Source organism: Camelus dromedarius, chromosome 12 (assembly GCF_036321535.1).
Source record: "Camelus dromedarius isolate mCamDro1 chromosome 12, mCamDro1.pat, whole genome shotgun sequence".
NCBI classification, from domain to species: domain Eukaryota; kingdom Metazoa; phylum Chordata; class Mammalia; order Artiodactyla; family Camelidae; genus Camelus; species Camelus dromedarius.
This window is the reverse complement of record NC_087447.1, coordinates 40,150,697-40,176,241: the sequence shown is the minus strand read 5'-3', so window position 1 is coordinate 40,176,241 and position 25,545 is coordinate 40,150,697. Positions and strand designations below refer to the sequence as shown.

General features: G+C 48.4%; 1 protein-coding gene across 6 annotated transcripts in view; it reads left to right on the top strand.

The window, feature by feature from the left end:
* MICAL2 (microtubule associated monooxygenase, calponin and LIM domain containing 2) overlaps positions 1-25,545 on the top strand; it is a 213,397-nt gene that overhangs the window by 82,592 nt on the left and 105,260 nt on the right. For all 6 annotated transcript variants that reach the window (XR_004139260.2, XM_031460007.2, XM_031460010.2 and 3 more), the window contains exons 5-15: positions 2,345-2,461; positions 3,814-3,915; positions 7,769-7,924; positions 11,028-11,128; positions 14,280-14,537; positions 15,698-15,813; positions 16,679-16,805; positions 17,460-17,550; positions 18,645-18,792; positions 19,853-20,052; positions 20,443-20,549. Coding sequence is in view for 5 of the 6 variants with exons in the window: in XM_031460007.2 (XP_031315867.2) it covers positions 2,345-2,461; positions 3,814-3,915; positions 7,769-7,924; positions 11,028-11,128; positions 14,280-14,537; positions 15,698-15,813; positions 16,679-16,805; positions 17,460-17,550; positions 18,645-18,792; positions 19,853-20,052; positions 20,443-20,549 (1,523 nt within the window). In the remaining variant the exon portion in view is untranslated. The remainder of the gene's footprint in view (positions 1-2,344; positions 2,462-3,813; positions 3,916-7,768; positions 7,925-11,027; positions 11,129-14,279; positions 14,538-15,697; positions 15,814-16,678; positions 16,806-17,459; positions 17,551-18,644; positions 18,793-19,852; positions 20,053-20,442; positions 20,550-25,545) is intronic.

Sequence of the window (25,545 nt, the reverse complement as noted above, 5' to 3'; positions counted from 1 at the left end):
TCACCCATTTAGAATGACAACGTAAGCACCACTTTTCCCTCCAGCCTTCCTGAGACTCAGAGCTGGGCACCAGCAGCCTCCAGAGGGCCCCAGGGCTGTCAGGCTGCCCTCCTGGTCGGGAGCCCCTCGCTGCCCCATTGATGGGGCTCCCACTTAACCCCTAGTCCTTGAAAATAGCCCCATGTGTGGAAACACTGGCAGGACTCTGGAACTGAGGATCAAACCTTTAGAGAGATCAACGTCAAGGGCAGCTCCAACACCTGTGAGAAGGGAGGCGGGAAGAACTGAGTACCTGCTGTGTGCCCAAACCAGACAGACTAGGAACCTTGAGACTGTGAGGAGAGGCCAGGCGTCTGCCAAGGCTTGTTTCCACGCAGGAGGTGGGTTGGATTCTTTTCTGCAGCCCCAGCTGTGACCTGGTCCTCAGCATTGCTCAGCAATTCTCAGTTCATCCTGTGTCAGCATCCTCCTCCAGTTCCCACTGTGGCTGATCCACGCCTCCACCACAGCTGCCTCCTTCTGAGCAGATGGCCTCCCTCAGTGCTCTGGGGAAGAGGAGCCACTGGTAGGCCCTCCCCTTCCAGCACCTCTCCTTCCTCCTGCACTCGCCTCTCCCCAAGTACTCCTTCCTTCCTCCCAACCCACTGTCAGAGGGAGGCAGAGCTGGCCACTTCCTCTCCAGTTCTGGTCCCTCTTGGTTTCCTTCCCTCCTTTTTACCTGCCCCAACCCCTCCAGTCCTCTGATCTTGCCCATTACTTTTCTTTACGTCAAAGTATTTATTCTAGAAAGAGGCAACATAGATTTTGCCTGTGCTTCTCACTCATCCCAGCTTCCACTGTGGTCTGATTTCTCCCCCACCGCTGGGCTAGAGATTCTCTCCAGAAGCTTCCTAACCCTCCAGTGCCCTGGCCCCTTGCAGTCTTCATATTCTCAATCTCCGCATGGGATCTGGTATGCTTGGTCCCTCCCCTCTTGGCTTTCAGACTGCAGCCCAGACCCCGCTGCCCCCAACCATCAGGCCCTGCCCCATTCCGTTTACTCACGTTTCCTCCATTGGTGTTTTTCGTATCTCCTGGGCCTACCATGGCACCTGGCACAGTGTAGATGTTCAGTAAATGTTAAATGAGCAAAACCCACAGACTACAGAGGACTCACAGAACATTTGAAACGTCGTGCTCTGCAGAAATATATTTGAAGGCATACCCTTTTGTGCTCAATGGCAGGGAATGAAATAGAGAAACAAGGGGACACTCACTGGGGCAGTTTAGGAGAGGGGCTAGGAGGTGGGAAACCACCAGCCCAGCTTTATGGGGAGGATTCCCCACCCCACCCTTACCCTGGATGGCTGAGAGTTCAGGCAGAGCCCCCCTCAGGGTGAGCCATTTGATCTCTGACTTTGCCCACTGGCCCTTTCCTCTCTCTCTGCTTACTTTTCTTTCTATCTTTATCTTATCAAACCCACAACCCAGCTCTGGAAGGAGGCAGGAAAGAGAGAGCCACCATCATTATAGCATGATCTGACAGCTAGAGCCTAGTCTTGGAATCAGATGGGTCTGGGTCCACATTCTAGTTTTGCTACTGTGTGAGCCTGAACAAGTCACTTAGCCTTGTTGAGCCTCAACTTCTCATTTCTAAAATGAGAATAGTTATCCCCAAAGGCCCCTGTAAGGGTTGAATGAGAGAATACAGAGCGCTTGGCACAGAACTGGTGCTCAGTAATGATCGTTATCTGTACAGGCATACCTTGGAGAAATTGCCGGTTCGGTTCCAGACCACTGCAATAAAGTGAATATCACAGTAAAGCGAGTTATATGAATTACAGTGCATATAAAAGTGATGTTTACACTATACTGTAGTCTATTCAGTGTATATGTATAATAATGTCTAAAAAGTACGTTCCTTAACTTAAAGGAATTAAAATTTAAATTTTTTAAATTTATCACTAAAAAATGCTAACATAACCTGAGCCTTTAGTGAGTTGTAATATTTTTGTAATGGTAACATCAAAAATCATTAATCACAGATCACTATAACAAGTATAATGAAAAAGTTTGTATTATTGCTAGAATTACCACAACATGACACAGACACAAAATGAGTAAATGCTGTCAGGAAAAAAATGGCACCAGTAGACTTGCTTGATGCAGAGTTACCACAAATCTTCGATTTGTAAAAAATGCACTATCTGAGAGGCACAATAAAGCAAAACACAGTAAAACGAGGTATGCTTGTGTATTGCTATGCTCAGAGATCATTGAGCAGTGATTATATAGTATTCTGTATACAGGAGGCACTCAGACATTGCTGCTGACAGTTTGTCTCTTCCCCCTTCCCTTCTAACAGGTATTCGTCAGTTGCAGCTCATCCTATTCAAGGTGGCCTTGATATTGGGGGTTGAAATCCATGTGAATGTGGAGTTTGTGAAGGTTCTAGAGCCTCCTGAAGATCAAGAAAATCAAAGTACAGTATAATTTTCCTTTTGGTCTAGAAGTCAGATATTGCAAAATGGAAGTCACACTGCAGCTCCCAGAGAATGTTTCTATAAGAATAATTCTTACTGGGAGCTGTGACATAATTCCATCAGAGGCTATTTTAACTTTTTGGACCATTGCTGTCAGATACTTTGGGTTTGCTCTTCAGCTCTCAGGGGATTAATTAAGCCATTAAACCTGTAATTTGGTTACCCAGTCATTAGGAGGCAGTACTTTGACAAGTGAAGTCTAGGTAGTAAGTAGGAGAGAAGGCATAGAGTTGATTGTCTGATAAAGTTTATTCATGTGCTCTTCAAGCTGTGTACATACATAAATATGTAGATACACTTGTACCCATATGATATCTTAAAATCCAGTAAAGAAAGGGAAGTTTCTAGAGCATATATGAAATAAGTGTTCAAAATATTATTTGGTATAGAATATTTTTAAGCTTCATTGAAAAATAATTTACAAACCATAAAATTCATCCATTGTAGGTATGTCTTATTTAGTAATTTTTCTCTTGTTCCTTTTAGGATATTTGTATAAATTCTGTTCTTTTATATACACTGGTCAGAGAGTTTGTTCCTTTATCTTACTTATTACCAGACTCTTCTGCTGCTGGGCAGGGCTTTCAGTTTTTGGTCGAACTTAGCGTCAGAGACCTCATAGTTTCACACGGAGGTTACAACTCCAGTTTCTCCAGTCCTCTGCCCAGAATGTCGAGCATTGAGGGGTGGTGCTAGTTGGCTTTTGTGGCAGGACAGCATCTGTAATTTAACTTTGAGACCTGCATGCTCTTAACCTTTCTCAGACCCCTAGTGGATGTTAAGTCTTAGCTGTAGGTAACCAGCAAGGATTCACCTGAAAGAGGTTTCATGAGTGATTGTGTATTGCCCAACAGAATTGGTTAAGTGTGATAACTGGTTTCATTGCACCATGCACATCCTTTTGGGTCTGTTTAGCAATGGGAGGGCGGTGAGGAACATGGGGGATACGAAGAAAACACAGTGGAATCTGTTGAGATAAATAAGGTGCAGGTGAGACTTCATGTTGAGATTCGTTGCAGATAGACTCCCAGCCTTTAAAGAAATAAGTAAAACCAGGCATGGAATTGGCACTGCTGGTTTACCTTGTTCTGGATTGAACAGAAACTAAAGCCAGAAGGACTGCAGATTCAAGTGTGAATCCAAGCGGTTTGGGTCTTTCCACTGGAGGTTCTGTCTGGGGTGCCTAAACCTGGTGACATTTTCCCTTCCTCACGGTCAACACAGAGAGGGTGTAATCACTCCCTCCTCCCATCTCTCACTGCCAACTCATCTCATTTTTCTGTCCTGGCAGAAATTGGCTGGCGGGCAGAATTTCTTCCTGCAGACCACTTCCTGTCGGAGTTTGAGTTTGATGTTATCATTGGTGCCGATGGCCGCAGGAACATGCTGGAAGGTGAAGACTCTTCTTCTTGGGGCTGAGGATGGGGGTCAGGGGTAGGAGGGAGTGTATCGGGAAGGAGGTGGAGAAAAGGCCAAATGGCAGATGCCAAAGCTGAAGGGGGTGGGTCTTGATACAAAGGCAGACCACCCTGCTGTGCCTGAGGCTGAGTGTTTAGAGAACAGCTATTGAATTCTCCCTGAACCTTGGTTTTCCCAACTGTCAGTGTGGATAATAGAACCTCTCGGAGCATCGCTGTAAGGGCTGGGAGGGGACTCATATGTAAAATGCCATGGAAATGACAAAAAAAAAATCAAGGTACATTTATTGAGCACCTGCCAGTGTACAAGCCATGGTGCTAAGCACTTTCATACTTCGTCCAACTAAGGGAACCATTTTTATACTATTGATGGTTTACCATGAAGTATAATAGTCCAGAAGGAGGACTCCATCTCTTCTCATAACTTTCAAGCACACTGACTAGGCAGTAAAGTCGGTTTTTCCCAACCTGTCAAGGTACAAAACCATGCTTCTCTGAATTCTAAATTTAGAAGCGTTAACATGTTTTTCAGGGAAGAATCTCATCAGATTGAGAGAGGAACCCTGTTGCCAGGAAACGCTTTATCACCTCCACCCCAGCCCCACGGTTAATTGGTGCAAAGGTTATACTGATTTGGACTAACTGTACTAATTTGAGACCATGGGTTGTGGGCAGAGTGGTCCCACGTGGCATCTCTTGGGCTGGGGATAGGTCTGCTTTTCAAGCTTGCCCTGCTCAAGGGCTGCAGGCCACAGATGCCTGCCTGGGAGGGCACCTTCTCTGAGGACAGAGCACCCTCCCTGAACTAGGACTGATCTTAGAGAACTCAGGATGTGTGGTCCCCCAAGCTCGGGCCCTTCCCACTGGCTGTGCACCCGGTGTTCCTTTCCCCTCTTGCCTTACACACCCACTCCCCGCCCCCAGCAATCAATAACCAATATTGAACAGAGAAGTTTTAAGCTGCCAACCTGAATGTTATTGTTAGAGTTTATAAGGCCATTCTGATGGTTTGAGAAAACAGTAAGTCTGGATATAAAAATCCAGGACCATGTTTAACCTGAGGGTGGTTTGGCATTTTGTGAACATGAAAAGCGGGTCAGGAAGGAGGAGAATGATTTGAGCAATTTAGGACCACGGAAGCATATTGCCAAAATATCCCTGATGAGCCCAATAACCCAGAGACAAGATCTTGGAGCTTAGAAGAAAAGAGGCAGCTTTATTGCTTTGCCAGGCAAAGAGGACTCACAGCAGGCTAGTACCTTCAAGCTGTGAACCCACCTTGGGGATGGGGCAGGGTGATTATATAGCCATAGCTCAAACAACAAAGCATTGATAACAATCAACAGATTTATTTTCTTCTCATAAGACTCAGAGGGGCATCATGATGTCTCCAGATGACCAAGGCTATAGAGGCTAGTGGCTGTCACTCTTTTCATCTCTTTATCTTATAAGCACCCAAGGTGTGGTCTTCTTGGTACTGCAGGCTATTTTTTGTAAGGTCACAGTCCTGTGACCTTCTCCTTGGAGAAGGACTCGGAGACCAAGCATGATTATTACTTTCGATTACTGGAATAAAGTAGAAACGGTAAGATCAATAGCTTTAGTTGTAACAGTGGGCCTGGAGCTGTGGGTAGTAACGGTTGGTCAGGTTTGTTGATTGTTCTAAGGGAAAGCATAAAGAATAAAGAATTAAAGAATAAGCAATCTGTTAGCCTAAGTGTGGCCATTTTATTAATTCTCCTTCAAGCAGACTAGAGCCAGGTTCTCAATCGGCATGACTGGCATCTGGGGCCAGATAATTCTGTGCCTCAGGGGCTGTCCTGTGCACTGCAGGGTGCTTCGCGGCCTCCCTGGCTTCCACCCACTAGACATGAGCAGCACCCCTAGCTGTGGCAACCAGAAACATCTCCGCAGTTGGCCAAATGCCCCTGGCGGGGCAACTCACCCCCATTAAGAAATACTAGAGACTGATGGCCATTTTTGACCATTTCCACAAAGGTCTAATGTAGAACTAAAATGAGGGAGTATTGAATGGAAACCCAAGATTTTTAGTCAAACAGATATTTGACAACTTTGCCAAATCACTATAAGGCTTGAGCATGTGGTAAGAGAATGTGAGGGGAATTCCCACAGGTGCTGACGACCATGGTTAAGTCTGCTAGCAAGACAAATGCCTTGAGTTAAGCAAAATAAACAGCAGTATCTGGGGCTGGGGGAAATTCAGGGCTGTAGGAAGACCTGATAAAAAGAAATGGGATTAGGAGGAGGTGGTCTGTTGAAATAGGACCACCTGCTTGTGATTCTCTGTAATCACCTGTGATATTCATTTATTAAAAAGGGATACTGCGATATTGATTTATTATAAAAATTTATTATATTTGGTCTTTGTTCCCCTTTTTGGCACAGGGTTCCCCAAACCCTTGGAATTTCCTGAGTGATGAGAGCAATATGAGCATCTTTTGTTATGACATTTGGCCTCTTGTCTGTGCTTCTTGAAATTCAGATTCAGAGCCATAAAGGTGAAATGAGTGTCTTGTTATTCATAACAAGCTTCTTTGCTGCTTCTGAGTTCATGTTAATGAAGTGGCTTTGGGAAAGCACCTACGGGTGGGAGGAGACTGGTTGCCAGGGGAAGCAAGCCTGTGATTAAAGGGCTGGAAATTCCAGCGCCACCCTCTGACCTCCTGGGAGGGGAGAGGGGCTGGAGATTGAGTTCGGTCACCAATGGTGAGTGATTTAATGAATCATACCTCTGTAATGACGCCTCCGTAAAAACGCAAAGGAGAGGGATTGGAGAGCTTCCGGGTTGGTGAAAATGTGGAGATTTGGGAAGGTAGCACAGTTGGAGAGGGCACGAAAGCTCCAGGCCCCTCCCCCACACCTTGCCCTAAGCATCTCTTCCCTCTGACTACTCCCACGTTATTTAGTAAGATGTTTCTGAGTTCTGCGAGCCACTCTAGAAAATGAATCGAACCCAAGGAGTGGGTCCTTGAACCTCCAGTCTCTCTAGCCGGTCCATCAGCAGCACAGGTGACAACATGGGCTTACGATTGGCATCTGAGTGGAGGGCAGTCTGGTGGGACTGAGCCCTTAAACAACTGTGGGATCCAATGTTCCCTCCGGGTAGATGAGTGAAAACTGAGTTGAATTCTGGGGTCCTGGAATTGCTGTTGGTGTGGGTGGGGAAAAAAAAACCCCAACATTGTATTTGGGTGCATAATTCTTACTGCCATTTAAAAGTGATTTCAATGTAAACCACTGAAAACTATAAGAACCCTGAGGAATCATTGAACTAAATTAACTGCAAGTTAGAATTCCAGCTATTCATTATACATTTACCGTGTCCTTAGTACCAATCACTGTGGACTGGAAGCAGAAAGAAAATTTGTTAAAATCCCTGTTCCTCGGGATTTCGATCTCATAATCCTACTTTTCAGAGGAAAAAAATCATGAAAAATTGTGTAAGTTTCAAGGGCATGTGTGTCTTCCATGAGGCTACCTAGTGGCAATGCCTCGCACATCTTTTAAAAGATGAGTCCTGTGATTGCCTGTTGGAGAAGCACATTTAGCCTTTTGTTTGTGGAAGCCTAACCAGGACAATTGGTCCTACAGATTTTAGAAAAGGAAAAAGTCCCACTGACTTAGAAGTGCCTCTGACTCCTCAAGTACAAGCCTCAGTGTTTCTGCCAGCCTCTGTTCGCTAGAGATCCAACATGCTGCTTTCAGTGGCCTGTGGGCCATCTGAGAATAGCTTCCTCAGTAATCTTTTTCAGTTTTCACACCAAATCCAGAAGAAAGACCCACTTTTCCCCCCTCTCCCTCATGCAGGGTTCAGAAGAAAAGAATTCCGTGGGAAGCTGGCTATTGCGATCACCGCCAACTTCATAAACAGAAACAGTACAGCTGAGGCCAAGGTGGAAGAGATTAGTGGTGTGGCTTTCATCTTCAATCAGAAGTTTTTTCAGGACCTTAAAGAAGAAACAGGTGGGACCTTCACCTTTCTCCAAACCAGGCTATTGTCCATGCTTCTCTAAAGTGTACCGGGGGAGGGGGGCAGGGCTGGCTTCCCCAGCTCTTGGGGTTGGGAGACGCACTGTGATAAAGTGGAAGCAGAGATTTCTCTTTAGGTTAATGATGGGCAGGATTTCTTCAAGGACAAGAGGGATTCTGGAGGAAAAGTTCTAGATGCTGTACATGAAACTAGATAAGCGTTTATCATCAGGAGACATCTGCTGAGGGCCCATTGTATGCTAGTACTCAATATTGTGGGATACAAAGTCGAGGCTGACACAGTGCCCTTCCAATAGTGGCTCCTTGTCCAGGGAGGGACACCCACATAAACCATCCTAATGCAGGCCGGTTGGTCTATGCCCAAGGTCAGTGTGAGGTTCAGGGAGTGCTCTGGGAGGGAGCCAGTGATTTCTAGGTGGTCCCTGAAGAAGCATTGGTGTTTTATCAGTGTGCCAGCTGCCCTCCCCTAAGGGATGTACAGGAATGCCAGGGGAACATGACACTCACCCAGGGGCATCAGCTGTCCCCCACCCGTGGGCCTTGAAGAGAGAAGGGGTTCATTCCTTTACTTGACAAACATTTATTGAACACCTACTATGTGCCAAATGTTTGAGGGCGTAAGATACAGCAGTAGGCAAAACAAACCCCTTCTCTGAGCTTATTTTCTGTTGGTGGGAGGGAGACCCATCAATAATCAAATAACCAACATGTCAGGTGGTCTATAAGGATAGTGGAGAAAAAATTAAAGCAGGGTGAGGGGGGAGAAGGATGAAGCTCCTGCTCCGAGTTAAGTACATTTCAGATTTTTTTTCCTCTTTCTTTTTAACCTGGTGTTAAAATGTATGTTTCTCCTTGAAAAGGCAGTGTAACAGTGTTAAATACAATTTTTATACTAGAGGTAAGTTAGTAGCACCCAGCACCACCTAACCACAGGAATAGTCCTCATCTTCACGTAGTCCTTTTTGGTAATTTTCCACTTGCATCCTTACTTTTTACATGGCTAGAGCTTTCATCATAGGGGCAGTACTCTGTTATTCTGCCTTTCTCATTAAGCATCACACGATAAATATTGTCCATACTGCCTAGTCCTCCTGGGGGTCAGGTTTGGCAGAATAGCTCATGAGGTGGATGTATTGTTGCTGCTGAAGCATTGGAGCCAGGGGTTGGCAAACCATGACCTGCTATGTGCTTTTTGTGTTGCCTTCAAGGTAAGATGTTAACAATGGTTTGAGGTTTTTTTGTTTGTTTTGTTGTTGTTGTTGTTGTTGTTGTTGTTGTTGTTGTTGTTGTTTTATGGAGGTACTGGGGATAGAACCCAGGACCTTGTGCATACTAAGCATGTGCTCGACTACTGAGCTATACCCTCCCCCAAGCTAAGAATAGTTTTAATATTTTGGAACGGCTGCAGAAAAATCAGAAGAAGAAATTTTTGTGACAAATTGAAAATTCTATGAAATTCACATTCCAATGTCTATAAGTAAAGGTTGCTTGGGAGACAGCCATACTGGTCTGTTTACCTCGCTGCCTGTGGCTGCCCCACCATGAATGCTTGTGACACAGAGCGGATGGCTCACAAATCCCAAAATATTCATTCTGTGACCGTTTACAGAAAAAGTTTGTGGCCCTCTGATTTAAACTTTTCAGTTATTTACTGTTACTGATAAAACTGCTTCTGTTGGATTATTTCTGTAAGATAGTTTTTGAAGATTAGTTGCTGAGCCAGACTCTGCCTCTGACGCCACAGCGATGTGTCCACTGCATGACCCTCTGAGTGTCACCACAGTGGCATTATTATTTGTATATATGAAGTATTTCCTTCCTGCATATTATGTCCTTTTGAATGATTTAGGAATTCTCCAACCCTCTGAACCCCTCAAAAGCCAAAAAACTAAACACTTAAGTAAACCACCAAATGTAAATTATGACAGGACGTTTAATGTGTTTTTCCAGATGTTTCAATGAGCTTCCTTTACACTTTGCTGTGATGGTCACCTTTGGCCATTGTTTGACAACAGTGCCCCTCACAGAGTGACAGTGAGGAATTTCCTCGGATCCTCTGGGGAGGCCCTCTTCATTGATGGCTGTTTCCTATTTAACAGTAATAAAGGAGTTTCCATGGTTACCCTGCTCCACACTGTGATAACTGCTGATAAGTTGCCTTGCATCTGTTCCTTTCTCTCCCCTCAAAGAAGCAAAGTCAGGGGTTCTCAAAGTTAAGCATGAATCAGAATCACCTGTAAGACCTGTTCAAGCTGACCGGGCCCCCAGAGTTTCCCATTCAGTAGGTCTGGGGTTGAGCCACAGTCATTTGCGTTTCTCATAAGTTCTCAGGGGATGCTGCTGCAGCTGGCTGGGGATCCCACTTTGAGAAACACTGATCTAAGCTATCATCTCACAGCATTGTTTTAAATGCAGAAACCTAGTCTATAAAGTGTTTTGTAATTGGTTGAGAGTGCAAAAAGATACAACCCAGTCCTCTAATTGAGTCATTCCTACCAGGGCTCCTGGGTTTTCACACACAGCAGGGGCATGGTAGAAATATCCCTGAGCAGCCTTTGGAGAATTCACATAGCTCTTTGCATCTCTGGCCACATGGAGGGCACTGTGGCTGGGACTCAGAATCAGACGGGCTAGGGTGCAAATCCTGGTTCTGTCGTCAGTTAGCTGCCATGCCACGGACAGCACTGTGTCTTCCTGCAGCACACACTCAGCTCTGACTTGTAATGCTGGTCCACAGCCCTGAAGGGCTTTATGAGTTTTAAAAGGAAGAGTGGCTTAATCTTATTGCAGTATAGAAATGTATCACATCAACATGTTGTCCGCCTTGGGACTTACACAGTGTTATTGTTCAGTTAGCAACAACAACAAAAAGAAATAGTATCTTTGTGGAACTTCAGAGCTAACTGGGTAAATTCTGGCACTTGATTATATCTCGCCAGCCTTGTATGTCTTAAAAGCTGACCCAACACAAATATTTTGCAGGTAAATAGTGAGACCTGAAATGAGGCAAAGCAGGGCTCCTGACACAGTAGGCGCTGAGGAAGTAATACTGAGACGATGAACCTTCTCTTTTCAGGGATTGATCTTGAGAACATTGTTTACTACAAGGACTGCACCCACTATTTTGTCATGACCGCCAAGAAGCAGAGCCTGCTCGACAAGGGTGTCATCATTAATGTACGTATCTCTTGGCTGTGACGTCCAGACTGTCCTTCCCTCTGTGACCTGGGCTGGCAGCATCAGTGAGTGTGCGAGCAGACGTTATCCTGTCAGAGGCTGAGCAAGGAGAGAAGAGGGAAGGGACCACCCACCACTTCCTTCTCCTTAGTGGTGCATGAGTGTTGGGTGGAGGAGCCCACACTGACGATATAGGCAAAGCTGTTTCTGCGGAGAACTGGGGTGAGGATGCTGAGATTCTTCCCTGGCTGTTCGTGTGGGTCTTAACCACTGAGAGATCAGCTGAAGCTTCTCCTTCCGAGTGTCTCATTTATCCCTGCCTCCTTTTCTGCGAGGTCACACATCGTTTGGAGTTAGATGGGGGTTCCTTATCCTAGTGGACCTCGGGCACTTTCACTTGCGGCTGTCACCCTGCAGCCGCTTGTCATGGTATGGGGGAGAACTCTACTGCAGCCAGACTCAAACTGAGTCTTGGCTCTGCCATGTATTAACTCAGGACTGTGACTAAGCTGCTTGCCTCTTCTAAACCTCAGTTGTCTTGTCTGTAGAATAGTAATAATAGTTTCTGTCTGAAAGGGTTATTCAGAGGAATAAATTTTAAAACATATACAGAGCGCTTGGCTTGCAGAGTCCCTCCATGACTCCTCTGCCTGGTTTGGACACCTGCTTTTTTTTTTTCGGTCCTGCTGGCTTCCTGCCTTTGCACCTTCCTGCTTCAACAGAGAGCAGGGTGGCAAGGAAGGAGCACATGGAGTGGTGGGGCCAGGGCTGGAAGCTTCTTTGGTCGGGTTTCAACCCTTCCAGAGCCCTCCCCCTGTTTCTGCCACCACTGCTGCTGTAGCCTCAAGATAAGGATCGTGCAGTCCGAGGTTAGCCTACTCTCCGGGTGTCAGCCTGTGGCCCAGGGAGCACAGTGACCATTCATTGCTGCTTGTCAGAGAATGTGCCTGCACTCTCACCAGCTTGTGCCTGCAGCCGGCTGGATGGCATTAGTAACCTAGCCCTCCCCTGGGCCTCCTCCACATCAGCTCAGGGCTTTACTGAGAGCTGAGTTGCCGGACAGGAGGCTGGGGTGGGTGGGTGGGTGAGGTTGGATAAAACCAGCTGAGCATAGTCAGCAGATGTGTGTGCAGTGGGTGTTCAGCATCTGGTGCCCCACTGCTAACCTGGCCTGGGGGAGGTGAGGCTGTGTCCCCTTTTTCCCTCTGCTCTACAGGTGGTCCCTCCTGAAGTTACCTGCCCTGCTGGGATGCCTGTGCCAGAGAGTGAAGGACTGTTGGGGTCCAGGGTGCAGGCATAGGGGGTACCTTTGCAGAGGAGGGACTGGGGAGGCTCTTGTTAGCCCACCCTGGGGATTCACACTGAGTTTGACTTGGGGTTCCTATTTCACTGGCTGAGGACTCCAGCCTTCTGAGACATGAAGCTTCCCCCAGATCATCCCAGGGTGTTTGTCCAGGCCACTCAATGTTGCTCATGGTGACCCGACTCCTTGGCAGTTATCGGAGCCCCTCTATGCTCCCGTGGCAGGCTCTGTGTCATGGCGCAGCCTGGGGGTCTGCCCCTTGGCCAGGTCTTCACATTCTGTGTGTGACATCAGCACTGGGTGCCACCTTCACTGCACAGTGTCCACACTCATCCATCACCCGGTCCTCGGCAGGGGTGCTTGTGGCATATTTTGGAGAGGGGGTATTTTTCACTTTTCGGCACCTTTAGGGAGGGGGTGATCATGTCATCTAAGAACAGGAATGAGAAAGGGAAGTGAATAACTGGAGCTCTACCCTGAGTGCCATGACCTGACAAAGGGCTCTCTGGCCCATGCTGGGCTCAGTTTAGGTAACATGGTTTGGATGTGGAAATATTAGAATTTTGGGGAAATCACGGCTATTGGGAAAATTGACACGGTAGGGCACTGTTTGTAAATGAGACTGCGCCTTCTCAGACCTTTGTAAATACTCTTGCTGCTGCCTTGGGTGGGTCCAGGGTGCACCTCACCAGATGCTGTGACTTGTGTCATCATGATTTATCAGGGACAGGAATTCCCATTCATCAAGCACTTCCCACTGCCCAGGCATTGGGCTAGGAAGTCCACGTACACGGTCTCATTCAATCCTCACGTGGCTCCGTGGAGTAGATTTTGTTATTCTCATTTATAGATTCAAAGTTTACAGATGAGAATACGGAAACTCAGAGAAGTTCAATAACTTGCCCAAATTTACACAATCAGTAAACAGAGATGGAATTTGACCTGTTGATCTCAATGACCCCCAGGCCTGTGTTGGTCTTACAGTCAGGTCCCTGCCTTCCCCTACCCCTGCCCCAAGGGATATGCACTTTCATCTTTTGGGAAAAGTTTTCGTTTCTGTAGCCACACGAGGAGCAGATTTGACTCTGCAAGACATCCTGTAGTTCATTGCCAGTGTCCCTCCAGGGTGGATACCCTAGTCCTAAGCACAGTGTTCTCTACCTCCCAGCAGGGAGATAGACCAATTAACACTTTAAGAGCAAGGCAGGGCCCCTCAGAGCCCTCAGCCTGTCGAGAAAAGGGGTAACCGATGGTGCAGAGCAAGTCTGAGAGTTATGCGAAGTACCCTTTTCTTTTATGGATTTGTTTGACCACTAACCACAGGATTTCTGGACCACATTAGCTTAGCCTAGTCCATTATAAAATCACTCTTACTCACTTGCTCTTTTGCCCTTTATTGAAAGTTATCAAAAGAACCAGCCATATGAAATATGCTTCCATATTTGCTGCAGGACCATTATTGAGTACACGGTTCATTACAACACAATGTTCTCTGTCAAAATTCCTATGTCAGACAGTTCTCTTAGAATTTAGTGCCAGGAAAACATTGCCTTCCCTAGGAATTTCTATGCTTCCTTCTTTCTGATAAGGAAAGCCCTGTAATATATCACATTTCCCTTTTGCCTTGGATGCCAGGAAGCTCAAAGCCAAATTCGATACTTAATCACAACTGTTAATGTTCACAGATGGTTGATTTGGTTCCTCTTTATTCCCTTGGCCTGGATTTTCTATTTCTGTTTTGATTGGCCTCACTGCAAACCCATTCCAAGTCCTTTGCAAAGAAGTAGTATGAATCCTTGCCTTTTCAAGGGTCAGGTTGCTATACTGTGCTCTTGTTCTTTCCCCCAGGACTACATCGACACAGAGATGCTGCTGTGTGCAGAGAACGTGAACCAGGACAACCTGCTTTCCTACGCACGTGAAGCCGCAGACTTTGCCACCAATTACCAGCTGCCATCTTTAGACTTCGCCATGAACCATTATGGACAGCCCGATGTGGCTATGTTCGACTTCACCTCTATGTACGCCTCTGAGAACGCGGCCCTGGTGCGCGAGCGACAGTCGCACCAGCTGCTGGTGGCCCTGGTGGGCGACAGCTTGCTTGAGGTACTACCTGTGTTGGGAGCCCCTCATTCCTGTTGGAAGACAGATCCCCTATTAATGTTTTGATAGCATCTGCTGTCCTGTAGCCCCAGGGAGGGAAGGCTCTCAGCTAACTGGCAGGACTCTACTGAGCCCGTCCTGCCCTTTGACTCATTTCAGAGGAGCCATTGGCTGCCTGTGTTCAGGCAGAAGAGCTTTCTCTTGCCCCTCTGGGTTCTTCTAGGCTGATTTCTCAGTTGAAGTGCAAAATTGAGCGGCCCTGGTCTGGACTTCATGGGCCATCCTTCCCCTGTCAGTTCTCAGCTGGGCCGACACTTCTCCCTCATGTGGGTGGATCTCAGCAGCCTTTCAGCACTGAGACTGTACAGGAGCAAGAAAGGAGTGTGGGCCCCAAAGTCCAGTTTGTGTCCATGGCCTGCCTGCTCAAAATTCTTCCCAGAAAATCTGCAGATGCTAGGATTCTTAGATTAAACGAGTGCTTTCAGAAGGGATACATTTTTATCTTAATGTAAGTGCTGACCAAAAAATGTTTATGTGCTTACCCCAAGTTAGCATCAAATTTCAAACCATGCTCCAGCTGCCCTGGAACAGTTTGGTTAGAACTTAGCTTAGTGAATCAATCCTTGCTTACCCCTGTGTGTAGACTATAACCCAAACTCCTTGCTTAAGCCCTCGGCATCCCCTCTGCTCCTGTCCCATTCCTCCTTCCCAGCTTTCTCTCTTCTCCCATGCTGTCTGCTGCACCCAAACCAGACAGGCTGTTCTTCTGTCGGGCTCTGTCATTGTCCTGCCACCAAGCCTTTGCCTACACTGTTCCTGATTGGATTGAGATCAGAATCCTGCCCATTCTTTAAAATCAGCACGAATGCAACTCTTTTATGAAGCGTTCCCTGATTTCTATCTCCCTTCCCCAGGGTGAGAATTCACCTCTGCCTTTTTGAGCCCCCAAAGCAGTTTTGTTGATCCTGTGTTACCGCACCCTTGCAGAGGACTTTGTGTTCCAGCTACTTGTATTTGTGGTGAATCCTAGTTGACTGCCCTGTCACCTTTCTGTCCCCCCAGTGCCTCACATGGGCCTGGCAATCACTAAATACTGGATAGAATGGGATGGCAGGCTGGGAATCACTGGAATCAGCTGGAACTTTGCACATTTCCTTTTGCAGCCTTTCTGGCCCATGGGCACAGGCTGTGCCCGTGGCTTCTTGGCAGCCTTTGATACAGCATGGATGGTGAAAAGCTGGGACCAGGGCACTCCTCCCCTGGAGCTGCTGGCTGAAAGGTGGGTATTGGGAGCAGGACCCCTGGCTAGGCACCGGGCTGGGTCAAAACTCAGGCAGGAGAGGAGCGAGGCTGGAGGAACCTGGAGCCTCTGTCCCCTTCCCCTCTCATCTGCCTTGCCATCTGTGGCCTAATTTGATCATTAGGGTCCCCAGGGAAACTTTCTCCACCATGATCTACGTCCTTCAGTGACTTTCCCTGGGTGCCAGGCCCTTAAACCCTGGATGCTAAAGAGAAATCTTTATCCAGGGCAGCCCTGAAGCTGGGGTTCTTGGCACTGCTGAGACACCAAAATGCCAGAGGAGGTTTAGGGGAACCATCCATTGCAGCGCTGAGTCCCACCCTGTTGGGAACTGGGTGCTCTGACCTCCCAGGCCTCTTCTGCTGCTGAGATCCTGGGCTTCTTCCCAGACCCCTGCTGCTGGCCACGTGGCTGTGACAGCTGGTGGATCAGGAGAAATCAGGGCTGGTGGGTGGGGACAGGCCGCTGCTGGTCTTGGGTGTGGAGACCTGCGGGCATGGGGGACCAGCCACAGGAGGGAGCGTGGCTGAGTGGTGGTTCTTGGAAAACCACAGGTCACTGGGCTGTCAGCTCTGAGTCCCTGCCCTCTGCCCAGGGGAGGAGGCCAGCATCACTGCCTCCCAGGCCCCCTCCTGCTCCCTCTCGGCCCTATTAACCCTCCCTCACTTTGCAGATATCAAGAACCAGGAGGGCCAGGGTTGGGTCAGGTTCCTGCTGGGAAGGGCTATGCAAACACAGCTAAGAAGCGCTGGAAAGCAGGGGGAGGGAGGTGGAGGGGAAGGGTGGGGACGAAGGCCCCAGGCTGCAAGAGCAATCCTTGACCCTGGGCTCTGCCTCTCTCCAGGGAGAGTCTTTACCGGCTGTTACCTCAGACGACCCCAGAGAACATCAACAAGAACTTTGAGCAGTACACGTTGGATCCGGGGACGCGGTACCCAAACCTCAACTCCAACTGTGTCAGGCCCCATCAGGTAAAGCCTTTCCTGGAGTCCTGTCTGGGTCACTGTGTGCTGAGTGGTGGGAAAGGGGGAGGTCACCTAAAATCTTGGCACATCCGTAGGACCGAGGCCACTAATGCCTCTTGGCCCAAAGGTCAAACAAGTTCCTCTCTCTAGGAAGGCCGCCGAGTACAGTAGAGCCAGCATCTCTCTAGCCCACAGGAGAAAACTAGAACACGTGCAAGTGTCTGTCCACATACATACATGTATTTACATATGGTTATTTGCCACCAAGCACGTGGGTTGCTGAGTGTCTCTCTCTCAAATAATCTACTTGATCAAATATCTAGTCCCTTCTGTCCAAAGTCCTAGAGTCTGTTTTTTCTCACATTGTCTTAGAGCCATACAACCTCCAAACTCTTCGGTCAATAACACAAAGAATAGTGTGAATTTTAAAAATCAGCCAATTAAGTATACTTACACTTGAGTTACCCCACATTTGGGTGGTTAACTGAGATCTGTAGCTCTGTCTTAAGTGGCCTGGCTTCCCTTGCTGAAGGTCATGCCCTCTAGCGAGAGAGGAAAAGAGTGGCCAAGTTGATGAGAGGGTCGAATGGGTTCAGAGACCCTGCAACTAGGATTTGGGGACAGACTGACGGGCAGCTGTGTGGTCTCTCTCGCTCCTAGGTGAAGCACTTGTACATCACTAAGGAGCTGCTCCAGGGTCCTCTTGAGAGGCTGGGCTCGGTCAGGAGATCCGTCGGCCTCTCCAGGCGGGGTAAGTGGACCTTCTGGGGCCCCAGCTTTGCAGGGAGGAGGCCTGCTGGGTGGCTGGCAGGGCACAGGCCCTGCAGCCAACCTGGCTCTACTCCAGTGACCTGTGTGACGTTAGCCAGGTGCTTCTCTCTGTAATTCAGTTTCCTCATCTGTAAAACCGGGACAAGGACAATATCAACCGTAAGATCATTGTGTGGATTAAAGGCAAGTGCTTGGCACATAAAGTGAACTGGAATGACTTCCCCGGAACTTGCTTTTCTTTTCCTGTTGTTTCTAGTATGGGGGTCTTGCCTCCCCAGCTAGGTAACAAGCTCCATGTGCTTCCCTCTTTTCCTGATCTTCCAGGGCCTGGTGCAGGGCCAGGCACGGGGCTGGTGCTCAGTGGTGGAGGGAAGAGATAATTAAATGACTAACTTCCCAGCATCCATCCAGCTGCACTCAAGTCACCATACCGCTTAAAGATGTCTCTGGCTTCCGGTGCCTGCCCAGACCTTGCGTCTTGCCCGACGCTGGACAAACAGCCTCACCAGCCACTCTGCCCTTCCCTTCACACCCATGTGCCCCACTGCTGCCAGCCCTGTAATAAACCACGTCACATAAAACGGCAGGTTTTTCTAGATTTTTTTTCCACGGCACAGTCCTTTCTGGCTGATGAGTTCCTAGACACTCTTCTAGAAGCAGCTCGATGTACCTCCTCCATGACTCCTGGGCAAGTTCCCCTGCCCTGGCAAACCCACTCATGTGCCCCCCCAGCACCCAGTTTCTCCATCGTCACCCACTTCCACATCTGTCTTCCCCATAGGATAAGCATGCTGTTGGCAGAGACCACATCATCCTCACCTCTATGTTCCTAGCCTCTACTGGGACCTGGCCTGAGGGGGTCGTAGGGCCTCTTTACTGCAGGAGAGCGTGCTTCCTGTCCCAGCACCCTGCCCTCCTGCCATGTTCTCGTCAGGGCGGGGGCTACACCTGTGCCCATGGCCCCTCGCCTCAGTGCTGTTCCTTTTGGTCCCCACTCATGGTGGCCATCAGGGGTTCCCCAGCGGGAGCTGCTGAGATTTCCCTGGATTGCTTCACCATTGTCTCCTGCTGCAGAGTCAGACATCCGGCCCAGCAAGCTCTTAACCTGGTGCCAGCAGCAGACCGAGGGCTACCAGCATGTCAACGTCACTGACCTGACCACATCCTGGAGGAGTGGCCTGGCCTTGTGTGCCATCATCCACCGCTTTCGGCCCGAACTGATGTGAGTCTGAGGCCCAGCCAGACCTGCTGAGCCCCTCACGGCCCAAGGGGACCCTGGAGACAAAGGAGACCAGGGCGGTTCTAGATGTAGGGCCTGCAGGACTTGGTTCAGTATTTCTCTTTGCATATTTCCAATTTGAGTTTTTTCTTCAGCTGTTTTCCCTTTGCGCTGATTACTCTGCCAGCAACTTGTTTGATCTGTGTTCCTTATGTGAGGCGCAGAAGTGGCTCAGGCCCAGCGACTGATTGCACTCATTCCCCGCAGACTGCCTTCATACCACACTTGGAAAATTTGAGCGTTCACCCCCTGGAGCTCTACCCTTCAGAGAGGACTTAAGGTCAAGACCTAATTCTGGGGACCAGTTTGAGGATTTTACAGCTAAAAGAGTTAGATTTGAGCCCCAGATCCATTAGCTGTGTACCACTGGGCAAGCCACTTATCCTCTCTGTGTTTGCTTCTTCATCTATAAATTGAGAATAACAGCAGGGTCACTAGGAAGTTTGGATTATGTTTGTGGAAACAGATTGTGATGTTGAAAGCACACGACATCTATGTTATGTTTAAATGAACTTCAGTGTAACCTCATACCCATGAGCAAATTCGTCCAAAAGGCTGAATAGAAACCTAGTAAAGGTTATCAGTTGGTACCTTCAGGGAGTGAGATTGCCTTGAGATGGGGAGGGGGCTCTCGCTCGTTGCTTTGTATGTTACCTATAACTTGATTCTTTTACTTACAAGAAGTCCATGTTACTTTTGCAATTAAAAGGGAAAGAACATAGGGGAACTATTTAAAAATAAAGTAGTTCATAAGTTTTCCAATCATTTTCTGATTTGGTCCCACCCTGCATGAGGACAGGGTCAGCATCTTCTGGACGAGCCCCCGAGGGCTGGTGGTGGTCAGGGAAGGACTGGAGCAGGGGCTGGGGTCACCGCTCCTTGCCCCTCCCCGCACCACAACCCCTGGCAGTATGAGCTGCAGTCCTCCTTTATGGCTAAACTTGCTCAGCTCTTCACACCTCTGTGTCCTCTCCCTGAACTTCACCTTGCTTTGATTCCCCAGCAACTTTGACTCTTTGAATGAAGATGATGCTGTGGAGAACAACCAGCTGGCCTTTGACGTGGCCGAGCGTGAGTTTGGCATCCCCCCAATGACCACGGGCAAAGAGATGGCGTTGGCCCAGGAGCCCGACAAGCTCAGCATGGTCATGTACCTCTCCAAGTTCTATGAGCTCTTCCGGGGCGCCCCGCTGAGACCTGTGGGTAAGGACCTGCTTTGGGACGAGGCTTTGCCAGTTCTTGAACCATCTCTCCTCCATGCCTGTGACTGCTTGCTCTTCACACTGTTGTCCTCTGTTCCGGGGCTGACCCATGCCCTCCCTTTGACCTTGAAGCTAAAGAGAGGTGGACCCCACCCACTCAGACCTGTGTGTGTAAGTGGGTCTATGTGGCAGGTGCCACCTGGGGCTGGTCTACGTCTGCACTTGTCACTGGAAGGTCACTGACAGAGTGGCGTCAGCCCCCTACACAGTTCACTTACAGCCTTAGTTGGGGGTGAAGGGATTGTTTTGCAGGAACCCTGTCTCAGTGACACCCCTTGAGCCCTGGGGGAGCAGTGGCAGGATCCAAATCTCATCTTTTATTTCCTAACAGATTCTTGGCGCAAAATCTGTGGAGAAAATGCTGACCTCAGCTTGTCCAAGTCATCCATTTCTCATAACTATCTCAACCTCACATTTCCAAGGAAGAGGACTCCACGAGTAAGTTTCGGCCTGTGTTTTGTTTAAGTTCTCCTTGCTCGTGGGCGGAGTGAGGGGAAGGGAATTGCTGTGTTCTGGGTTTGTTTGTTCATGCTGATAAATTACACAGATCAGGCGCTCATGGAAGACATGAGTAGAACTCAGTCAAGCTTCCCCCATACCACGTAGCCAGCTTCAAAGTCTTAAACGTGGTTATGGGGAGGGCATGGTGGAGAGCCAGGGGGACATGCTAGTGAGTATGTCTGAAAGTAAATCAGATTAGCTTTGCCTCCTAAGCACTTTGTTAGGCAGTTTAGATCAGGAACACGATGGCCATTTAGTGGCAGGGGTGAGCAGTTAGGCTACATTCACACATTCTATTCCATTCATTTTTTAAAATTCATTCATTCAACAAATGTTTATTGGGCCCTACTTATGCCAACTTTAGGGCTGAATGCTTTCTTTGTTTTTGATGAGCAGAGCAAATACCCAGAGATGAGTAATATAGGGTCCTTGTCTCTGAGGAGTTCAGAGCCTAATGAAGATGTTCCCAAACTTTCCTGACTTACAGCACCGTTGGTGTCTTAGTAATTTTTTTCACACTGCCCCCAGGTCAAAAAAAAAATACTTAAAAGTTTTGTTTGTTAAGTAGTTAAGTCCCCAAAACTTGGTAGGGGTGTTTTGCAAAGTGTTGTGACAGACATGACCATGTTTCCTTAGAAAATTTAAAATATATCACAGCTCCTCTGTGAATTCACAATGGTGCCACAGGGTACCTTGGTACACAGTTTGGAAACTCCAGGCCTAGTGAGAAATTATAGTTTTATATGAATGATGGCCTGTCTATGGAAGGTATGAGTTACCTTGCTTGATGTGCTCCCTTTACAGGTAAAAAGTGGAGGCCCAGAGATGTTAGGCTGCAGGGACCTGCCCGGAGCTTGCCTTCCCTCCCCTCATTTGGCAGAGCGCTGCAAGCCTCTGCATGTGTCTGTGTCTCTGGGTTGCCGACAGGCTCTTAACCACTGGCCAGTCAAGCCTTGTCCTGCGGGCCTCTCCACTCAGGGTGGGGCTGGGGTGGTGTGACCTCCTTTCTTTCCTGGGGCTGTGTGATCACTGGTCATTTTTTCCACTGAGGGTTGCGCTCCCTGGAAAGTTGAAGCAGTTGTGCTAACCCCAGGAGCCGGGTGCTTAGTGCTCTGTCACGCCCTGTCTGTGGGAAAGGATGGGTTGGTGGGCCGGGGCTGGGGCGGGAAGGTGTGTGGGTCTGCTCGGGTGTGAGCAGAGCAGCTGAACAGCTGAGCTGCTCCCCACTGCTCTGCACCCCGCTGCTCCCTGAGCTGCCCCACTCAGAGGCTCTGCAGGAGGGACTGGGACCCATCAAAGGTCACACTGAGTGAAAGCCATCTTCTGGGGCCCAGTCATTGGCTTGCTCCACCCCAGCCAAGCTGCTTTTCCTCTGAAGACTTAGGACCCCACTTTGGGCTACTCCATCCCAGGCAAGCCAGTACAGCCTTTCTGGAAGCTCTTTGAGCCAAACATTTACTTTTCTCCATTCACTCGGTTTCTCCCACCACTTAGCCCACAACTGGGAACTGGAGAGGAATGTCTAAACCTTTCACTCACCACACCTCTGTTTACAGAGTGACCAAATTCAAACAGCCTGGCCAGCTCTGGCTCAAGAGGTGGGAATGGTCAAAAGGCAGCCGTCAGCCAGGCCTTCCAGGCCTCTTGAGGGCTGCCAGGTCCTTGTTCCACTTCACCCTGGCTCAGCTAGGAAATGCCATGGGGGCGGTGGGCTCTGCCCACCCCACCCTGGGCCCCAGTCCAGTCTCCTCCAAGGGTGCCCACCTTGAGGAGAGTTAAAACCCACGGGTCTGATTCTCACCATGGACCTAATTAATGTCTAAAATTTGGCCTGCTCCTCAGATGGATAGAGAGGGTAGGTTATTGAAGTGAGTGCCTGGTATGAGCGTTGGTTGTCCCACTCTTTCTCCTCAAGTTGACAAATGCTTCCTCTAGGTGGATTGGTGGGTCACATTCCGCTCTGGTTCTAAAACACCCCAGCATACTGTGCACCACTGAATGCCAGTGCAATGATCAGACCACATGCAAAGTACCTTCTGCCCCTCTCTGCCGTGTGTCTTCTTGTATCTGGATCTTTTCCTGGTTTGGGGAATCTATTTGCAATGCTCTTTGGTCTTAACATGTTTCACAAGCAAAGGGTACTGAGTCCACTCCAGTTTGCCCCTGGACACACAGGAGGATGTCTGCACAGGAGACTAAAAACTGCACACACATGAGCCTTCACCATGGTTCCACCCGGAAGTTGTCAGTGCAATTAGACCCCCTACCCTCACTGCCTGAGCGCATGTGCACCCACGGACTAGAGACGCAGGCTAGGTGGTGCTTGAGTGATTTTCTACCCCAGAGTGCACATAGGATCTGTGCATATAGGTGCATCTGCGTTCGACGTTGCCCCTCCCCGCAGCCCTTCCTCCCCCCTCACTACAAGAGCTTCAGAGGAGCATCTTGATCTGGGGGTTGAGTGGCCCATGTTTGTTCACAATGTGACTTCTTAATCTGAAGGGGGCTTATTGTTTCTCTGCTGGGCCAGTCTTAAAAATTTCTTTCCCTTCTGGTTTTTGATATTGGTGTTAAATTCTTTCCTCCCTAATCTGATTTTCCTGATAACATCCGCATTCCAGTGAAAGATAGCAACTTAGGGCAAATTGAAGACTTCTTCTCTATCTAGGAATTTGTCTGCTTTTAGAAAGAGTGACTTTCCCATCCCACACCAAGAGAGTTGTGCCTCTGGTGAGTGGTAACCTGCTGGGGTGGGTTAGCTCTGAAGACTGGATGGCCCACGCCTGGGGAGAAGGGGAGGAGCCTGGGGATCCTGTTTTCCTCTTTAAAAAGCCCTGGGTCTGCTTCTGCAGATCTGCCTCTGTCCTGGTCAGCATCTAGAAGCCTCGTGGCCTGGGGCAGTTCCTGGAGACTCCAGAGTCCTTGTCACCATGCACACGGATGACATCTGAACATGCATATTGTGGTCTCTGTCCTCCTGTGTGTGCATGTGGGTGCGTGTACACACACACACACACTCTGTCTGTGCTCTTCTGTACTCACCACATGAAGTTAATGCCTGGATTTATGGCCACTTCAGTCACTATACTCATTACATTACATGTGTACTCAGGGTGCCTGATGTTTGTTTTCCCCATTCTGAGCCCATTTCTTGAGGGACAACACAACACAGAAGTTGTTATTTGTTCCTGGAAAGCCCATCCTTGAAGCCAGATCGGTGGCCCCAGGATTTATCCTGCTCAGCAGGCTGGTTCTGCCCCAGGTCCTCCAGCCCTGGTCGCTGGAAAGTGGGGTTCACTTAGCATGACTTGGGTCTGAGTCTAGTCTGAGCTGAAGGGTCCCCCTCCCAGCTTTCTTCTCCTTGACCCTCCTGAACAAACACTTTCCAAAGTTCCCATGGCCGTTATGTAAGAAAATGCCTCTTCCATTCCCCCATTCATTCAGCATGGATTTACTGAGTCCCCATTTTATGGCAAGTTCTCTTCTCAGTGCTGGGCGCACAGCAATGAACAAGACGGCCGAGGACCCTGCCCAAGGGAGCTTCTACTGTGACTTCCCAAGTTCCTCTCACTCCCAGTCTCCACCTGTCCTCACAGAACCACCCATCCAGCAGCCAAAGTTTCCACTAGGGTTCTAGTACTTCTCACTTCAGAGATATGAAGGCTGAGGGAGTCAGGAGCACCAGGTCTGACACTGCCCAGCTGGGCCAGTGCAGACCTTGAGCAGCATGCCCACCCTGACCCGACCCAGGGCACCCGTGGTTTGCAGGTCACTCTCTCTCCTGCCCTCTGTGTACCCGCCTGGGATTCTGCACTGATGTACAGAATGGGAGTGCACTTCGAAGCCAGGCTGACGAATATGCATTTGGGTCTGCTGGGGATTCAGCACATGTTTGAACCTTATGTGAGCTTCAGGTCTGATCTCCTTCCCTGGCACATGGACGGGGCTCCGTAAATGATAGTCCCCGTCCTTTAGGAGTACTGACTGAACAGAGATGCTCATTTTCTGAAAAGATGAATAAAGCTAGTTGCGTTGACCCCTGGCTTCTGTACTACAGCCAGGATGCAGCCAACGTTTTACAGGATATACATTAGTGTCACAGATGACTCATTTGCTCCTCTTGTTACCTTTTGAGGATGATGGAGGGACATATTATCACCTCAGTTTCAGAGGTGGGGAAACTTGGACTTAAGGAGATTATATTGTGATGTCCTATAGGTGATAAATGTCAAAGCCAGAGCATTGTTCAGATTCTCTGATTCTGTGAATAGCACTAACCTAACTTAAAATGTCTAACACTTCTATAGTACTTCATAGTGTAAGAAGGGTCTCACATACGTGATTTTGCTCATCCTTACAATGACTTACTTATTATAGTTATAATTAACTTACTTAGATGGTATTGTATCTTAGAGGTGAGGAAACTAAAATCAGAAGAGTTGGGTGATCTTCCTAAGGGCACTTAGCTGGGAAGTAATTCATGTCAGGACTCGATCCCGTGGTTCCCTGCTGCTCTGCCACTGAGGAAGGGAAGAGCTCTCTTGCCATTGTCACTGGCCATCTCTCCAAACATCATGGTGGCCACCCTACTCTCAGGCCACTGCCCGCAATGGCCAATCTCTCTTCCTGTGACCCAGTTTTGAATCTCTCCCAGGTTAGGCCACACCAGCTAACTAAATATGAAGTTGGTTTGTTTGGGGCTAAAGTCACCTTAAGTCAGGCAGTTGTGCTGATCAAATAAATGGTGAGGTTGGTAGATATATGTCTTTGATTTTCTTTTTGAAACGGAGAACACCAAGTAGTTTAGTAAATGTCTTGGGATATAGAATCTTTCAAATCATTGGCAAATCATGATAAGAAAGGGTGAAAGGGCAGGAAAGATTAATAGGAAAAGGAAGTGAATTATTTGTTTACTCTCATGCTATCTCTGGGC